Raw genomic sequence first — 7,195 nt, 5'->3', positions numbered from 1 at the left:
GGTTTATGTACTGGTTCGATTGGGTTTGGTGGTGTGCCGTTGAGATGCCGATGGAGATGGTAGTGATGGTGGTGGGTTTGATTTCGTTTAACGGTATGTTTTGGCATGAGTTCAGGAGGGTTTCGTGGTGGTTATGTTGGTGGTTGCGGACGGTGGTGGTGGTTATGTTGGTGGTTGCAGAAGGTGGTGGTGGTCGTAGACGACGGTGGTGGTGGTTATAGGATAATTTGGTATTTTCATATATAGAAGGGCATTATTGTCCCAAAAACTTAGTTTGTCTGTCGCGTGTGAATCACGCGCTCATTTTTGGACGGCCGGTCACCGGATGGGGTGATCTGCAACTTTTTTGTATAGTTTAAGGGGTTTTTTGCATTTTTGGTAGTTCAGGGGGTTAGTTGCAAATTTCCCCATAGTTCAAGGGGGTTATTTGCACTTTACCCTATATATATATATATAGTTGGTGTGTCGGCCGGTCCACACAATAACTACCAATCATCCAAATATTGAAACAGTGTTCCCTTAAAATGTCAGTAGGAAAACAATGCCAGCCACAGTTGGCTGCTTGACAATTAAACAAAATACTGTGACTGCGTATGAACAAATTAAGGGCTGAGAAGAGAAGCTAGGTAGAGGCAAGCATGGCCTCTGCTACAGTGGATCTTTTGATCGGCAAAATAGTCTCCGTCCTTGAGAATGAAGCATCGTTGATTGGGGGAGTTGATGCTGAACTCAAAAACCTCAAGAATGAGTTAGGATGGATGAGTTCCTTTCTACAAGATTTTTATAAAAAGGACGGTCTCACAGAAGTAGAGAATTCTTGGGTAGAAGAAGTGAGAGGCATGTCCTACAGGGTTGAAAACATTATAGATGAGTTCATGTATCACATGAACAAGCAAAAAAGTGGGGGTAAATTTAGAAGGCTTTTCTACAAGACTGTTGGCGTTCCAAACAATCTATTGGTGAGGCACCTAATAGCCACAGAGTTGCAGGACATCAAGAGAATGATCAAGGACATTCCAGAAAGAAAACAACGTATGGCGTTGTGGATTGTTTGGAAGGATCAAGCTCACATGTGGATCAGAAATGGATGCAAAACCAGGCTGAATCTGCCCTCTTCTTTAAAGATGAGGATCTAGTCGGTATTGAAGCTAATAGAGAGAAATTAGTTGGATGGTTGACGGATGGTGAACCACAACGCACTGTTATTTCAGTAGTGGGTATGGGTGGTTTAGGCAAGTCCACCCTTGTTGCCAACGCCTACAACCATGGAAATGTCAAGCGTCATTTTCATTGCTTTGCTTGGATCACCGTGTCTCAAACTTACGACGCTGAGGACTTGCTAAGGCATATGATTGAGGAGTTCTACCGCGCATCAAATGAAGCAATTCCAATGGACACAAGCACCATAAGGTATTAGAGATACTCCTTCATCAATCAAGCTTTAATTGTGTGATTCACTACAACATTTACATGAATACTTTCTCAATTATAGCAGCAATTTACGTAATTAGTTTTTCCCATTTTTGATAATTGATTTTATCATGTAATTAGGATCTATTTTTATTTATTTACCATACTTAGATAGACATAGTTGTTAAAATCCTGATTCTAGATCTTAGAATCTTACGATTCTACGATCATAAATTGCCAAAACGATTTCGATCCCATGTAAAATTTCTGAGAAGTAGAAACTTAGTAGGATCTGTAGAATTGAGAGTAGGATTGTAGAATCTCATAGAATCTTACTATCCTAATGATTCTACTAAAATGTCTTTTTAGCCTAATTATATTAAAAAAAATAGAACAAAAAACAAAGAAACGAACGTCAAATGTAGAGGCGATCTCTGGATTTCAAATGTATCGATTACAATTTCCAAGATTTTCTCAATTTTTTTTTAATTCTTCTTAATTTCTCTTTTCTTCTTTCTTTTTCGATACAATGAACATAAAGAATTCTATTTTTCCACCTATTCTTGGTCAATTCTGAAACAAAAATAAAGAAAGACTTAATTTTTTTTCATTGTTCTTTCTATCTCTATTTTGTTCTTTTTTCTAACCAAAAGGTAAACTTTTCAACTAAATTGCTCAAACAATTAGGGAAATAAATTGTATTTTTCTCTCTATACTAGGCTTTACTTTAATTTATTGTTTACGTTTTTGCATGATTGTTATGCTGATTTTTTTGTTGAAATCAAGAAATTGATATTTAGTATTTGTCACTGTCTCTTAGTACTTTTAATGTTAATTAATTTTGTTGGAGTGTCTGAATTGGTTATTTAGCCTTAATCTCAATCCGATCCTATCAACCCCTTATCGATCCTACTTAGTATCCCAATTTTAACCACCTTAATTTTACGTGTATATAATTAACACAATGAAACAATATTACGGTGTGTGCATTATTTCACTTTCTTATTCATCTTTATTTCTTATACAAGGTAAAAACAACTGGTGGAGATGCTTTTGAACTACTTACGACCAAAAAGGTATGTAATTGTTCTGGATGATGTATTGAGCAGCGACCTTTGGAAGGACATAAAATGTTCACTTCCAGATGAAGGACTTGAAAGTCGTGTCTTGCTTACAACTCGGAAAGAAGATATAGCTTCGTCTTCTTTTGAAGTTAAAAGTCATATCCTCAATCTTAAACCACTGGAAAATCCTGATGCGTGGGACCTCTTTTGCATGAAAGCGTTTCCAGGCCATACCAATCAGCGTTGTCCTCAAGAACTCGAGAACTTATCTTGTGACCTTGCTGCAAAATGTGAAGGTTTACCCTAGCAATTGTGACTTTGGCTGGTGTCATGTCTTCAAAAAAATCAGAAGGGGAGTGGAGGCAAGCTCCTGAAAGCTTAAATTGGATGTTGAGCAACAACATTGAGTTAGAAAGAGTGAAAAATATCTTGCTGCTGGGCTTCAATGATTTGTCTTACCGACTTAAGTGTTGCTTCTTATATTGCGGTCTTTTTCCAGAAGACTACCAGATTCGACGAACAAGGATCATTAGACTTTAGATGGCAGAAGGATTTGTAGAAAAGGCCAAGAAGATAACACCTGAAGAGGTAGCCGAGAGTTATCTTATGGCACTTTGTAACCGAAGTATGTTTCAAGTTGTGAGAAGGAACTCTGCGGGAAAACCAAAAAATTTTAAGATGCATGATCTTATGCGAGAGCTTGCTATATCAGTATCAGAAAAAGAAATTTTCTACACAGTACTCTATGATGGGACTAGTGACAACAATGATCAAGAAGAGAATGGAGCGCGTCGTTTATCAATTCAATCAAATGACATAGAACTACTCAAATCATGGAAGAGTATGTCTCATCTTCGCGCTCTTTTTATTTTTGCTGTTAAAGCAATTTCTCCATCTTTGACTACATTGCCATCTGGCTTAAGATTGTTAAGAGTTTTAGATCTACAAGACGCACCGATTGTGAAATTACCAGATGAACTAGGACATTTTTTCAATTTGAGATACCTGAACTTGAAAGGAACGAAGGTGGAGGAGCTTCTGAAGTCCATTGGAAGACTCCACAATCTTTAAACCTTAAACACTACTGACTCAAAGATAGAAGTACTTCCCGATGGGATTACCAAGTTGCAAAATTTGCGGCATTTAATTCTGTACCGCTACAATTATGGACATCATTTAGACTTTGATTCAATATATGGCATAAGAGCATCGTCAAATATTTGTAAGCTAAAAAACTTGCTAGTGTTGTCCATGGTAGAAGCAGAAACAGGGTTGTTGAAACAAGTGAGGAACATGACTCAACTCACAAGCTTTAGCATTACGAAGGTGAGAGAAGCAGACGAGGAAGATTTGTGCATCTCCATCAGAAATATGAAACTTCTTTGCAACTTGGTGGTAATGGTTAGTGATGAAGATGAACACATTCGAATGGATGCGCTCTCCTCGGGTCTGCCGCAGATTAACAGGCTTGTTTTAGTCGGAAAACTGGAGAAAGTGCCTCGCTGGTTTCCCTCACTCCAAACCCTCACATTTTTGCGTTTGCATTGGTCGAGGCTGAATGAAGACCCACTTCCATACATCCAAGCTCTGCCTAATTTAGAGAACCTCATTCTTACCACTGCATATACAGGAAAGCAGTTATCATTCGGTACAGGGTTCCACAAGCTTTCAAGTCTATTTTTGGAAAATTTGCCTCAACTGAATGAGATAACAATAGAGAAGGAAGCGATGCCAGGCCTCATACAGAGGTCCCATACCTAACGAGTAGTAATATGTGTTGTCTCCATTGTCTTCATTAAGTACGCGCCATAAAGACTAGTATAGACGAATAAATATATTGAAATTTCTTGTAACGACCCTAGCTGATGCCAAAATTTAAAAAAAAATTCGGCATAATCTCCCCTAAAAATGGGCCTTCAACAACCTGTCCCAATACACAAAACATATAAAATCATCTAACATCCCATTCATCCGTTCATTATACCTTAACATAGTTTCTTTCATGGTGGAACATCCACACACCAATTAATCTAAATTATCATAATTACAGTCCCAAAATACAAGATTATTATTTAAAGTTCCTGTCTTACAACGTTACATGATACAATTGCATGGAAACATATACCATAATTCCACTAGTTTCATTTACATCAAACAAAAGATAAGTTCGTTCTTAAGTTACAAGGCCATGAATACTAACTTAGTTACATTTCCGCAACTACGAATATACATAGAACGGTCAAAATACAAAATAGCAAACGACCTTCTAACAATTTTCAAGCTTGAGGTGGATTGTCGTCCACTAGTTCATTTCCAAGACCTGAAAAAAATAATATAAATAGTAGGGTGAGCATAAAGCTTAGCAGGTGACACTTAAGACACACATCTTGTGTCCTTGTGAATCCAAACAAAGCATAGGCCAATGGGAAATGGGGATCATACAATGTCGAGAAATAATACAGCATAACGATTCAATGTCAAGTATATCCAGTGCAATGGTATGAGATGCAATGCATGCTAGTGTCGCTCCCCATTTTCATAATCCAAAACATCATTTCCAAACTGTTAATACAGCCCGCCCTTTGGTAGCCCCGCCGCGACACGAGAGGAGGATTGGCTAGTGTCCCTGACCCTTGGTAACTCCACGGCGTCATTATGGGGCCCAGCTAGCTCAACCACGCTAGGGTGACTCCCTAGTCCCCTCTAGGCTATATTAACCTCCGGCCCGTTGGTAACCCCGCAGCGACCGGGTTTCGCATAAAACCATTTCATCAAAAACACTTCCCTGAAATTCCCCATATTTATTTCAAGAACAATTTCTCCCATTTCATGCAAACCCAATGGTATGTGCATGTATCTATGTCCCATACATTCAATGTCATGGCATTTAAAATTCTACACCATAAAATTAAACATTCAACATGTTCAACATCTCCCAAGTAATTATTAACACATTAAGATACATTAAAATACATTTAAGCATGCTTTACACATAAAACAACTCACATTCAAATACATGAATTTCTCTAGACAACATTTAAAATAATCATTGATACAATTAACTTCTAATTAAGCATGCTTGGCATAACAAATGATTATAACTTACAATGAAACAAGAATGTAGTGGATTAAGATGTCCCTACCTCAAATTTGCACAAAACCCTTAAAATGGGTCTTGAATTTCGAACTCCAAGAAGGGCACCAAATCTGGAATTGTTCGTATGGATGCATAGAGCTCGTCGTGGGCTACGTTTTGCCTCAAACGGCACCTAAATCCGCCAAGTAACGAAGAATAAATCTTGCCTCAAAGATTGGGTTGAAAAAGAAAAGAAAATGAAATAGAAAATTGAGAGAGAGAGATAGATAAGGGAAGAGAGAAAGAATGAGAGACCAAAAATGGTCTCTAGCCACTTAAGGCTTAGTAGTGGGACCTAACAAAAATTCTTTTCTTTTCTCTTTTTCTTTTTCTTTTTAATTTACAGACATTACATTCTCCCCAACTTTAAAAGATTTCGTCCCGAAATCAAGACATACTTGGATAAGAAAACAACTCTGGATACTTGGAACGAACCTCCTGTTCGAGCTCCCAAGTAGCCTCCTCGACTCCGTGGTGTCTCCAAAGGACTTTCACCATTGGTATCGTCTTGTTCCTCAACACCTTTTGTTGTGTGTCAAGAATCTGAACTGGTCCTTCCTCGTAGGAAACATCCTCATCAATGTCTACATCAACCCAACTCAAAATGTGAGATGGATCTGGCTCGTACTTCAGTAACATCGATACATGGAAAACATTGTGGACCCTATCCAACTGTGGTGGCAAAGCAAGTCTGTAGGCAACCTCTCCTACACAGTCCAAAATCTCAAATGGTCCAATGAATCGTGGAGACAACTTGCCACTTTTCCCGTATCTCATCAATTCCTTCCGTGGAGAAACTCGAAGAAAAATGTGGTCTCCCACCTCAAAGGATAACGATCGTCTCCGCTTATCCGCATAACTCTTATGTCTGCTCTGAGCTGTAAGTAACCTCTGTCTTATCAACTTAATCTTCTAAGTAGTCTCGAGTACAATGTCAGGTCCTAAGGCGGCTGTCTTGCTTACCTCAGTCCAACAAACAGGAGACCTACAAGGTCTACCATACAACGCCTCAAATGGAGCCATCTGAATGCTCACCTGATAACTGTTGTTGTAGGCAAATTCAATAAGTGGAAGGTGATCCTCCCAACTACCACCCAAGTCTAGCACACATGCCCGAAGCATATCCTCCAAAATCTGGATAGTACGCTCCGATTGACCGTCAGTCTGTGGATGGAATGCCGTACTCAGGTGCAACGCTGAGCCAAACACTGCTTGAAGTCCTTCCAAGAACTTCGAAGTGAACTTAGCATCCCTATCTGAAACAATGGTTACTGGAACTCCATGCAACCTTATAATCTTCTTCACATAAAGAACACCAAGCTTCTCTGCATCATCTGTTGCCTTAATAGGCAAAAAGTGAGCCGTCTTGGTCAATCTGTCAATGATGACCCATACGGACTCATTGCCCCTTCGTGACCTTGGAAGACTTGTCACAAAATCCATAGCAATATGCTCCCATTTCCATTGCGCTACAGGTAATGGTTGCAACAAACCGGCTGGTCTCTGATGCTCGGCCTTCACCTGCTGTAACGACCCACTCCACCACATGGTATGATATTGTCAGCTTTGGGCCTGAGCCCGCACG

At 39.2% G+C, this 7,195-nt stretch overlaps 1 protein-coding gene across 1 annotated transcript; it reads left to right on the top strand.

Moving 5' to 3' along the window:
• The first annotated feature begins 638 nt into the window (after nt 1-638).
• On the top strand, nt 639-2,781 carry LOC132313909 (disease resistance protein RPM1-like). The gene is made up of 3 exons (XM_059812844.1): nt 639-1,032; nt 1,125-1,410; nt 2,487-2,781. The coding sequence occupies exons 1-3, from the start codon at nt 639-641 to the stop codon at nt 2,779-2,781; spliced, it is 975 nt and encodes a 324-aa protein (XP_059668827.1).
• The last annotated feature ends 4,414 nt before the right edge of the window (nt 2,782-7,195 follow it).

Source organism: Cornus florida, unplaced genomic scaffold (genome assembly GCF_030987335.1).
Source record: "Cornus florida cultivar Cherokee Brave unplaced genomic scaffold, ASM3098733v1 CherokeeBrave_3.0.0_Hap2_Chr06, whole genome shotgun sequence".
NCBI lineage: Eukaryota > Viridiplantae > Streptophyta > Magnoliopsida > Cornales > Cornaceae > Cornus > Cornus florida.
This window is presented reverse-complemented; position numbering and strand designations above follow the sequence as displayed.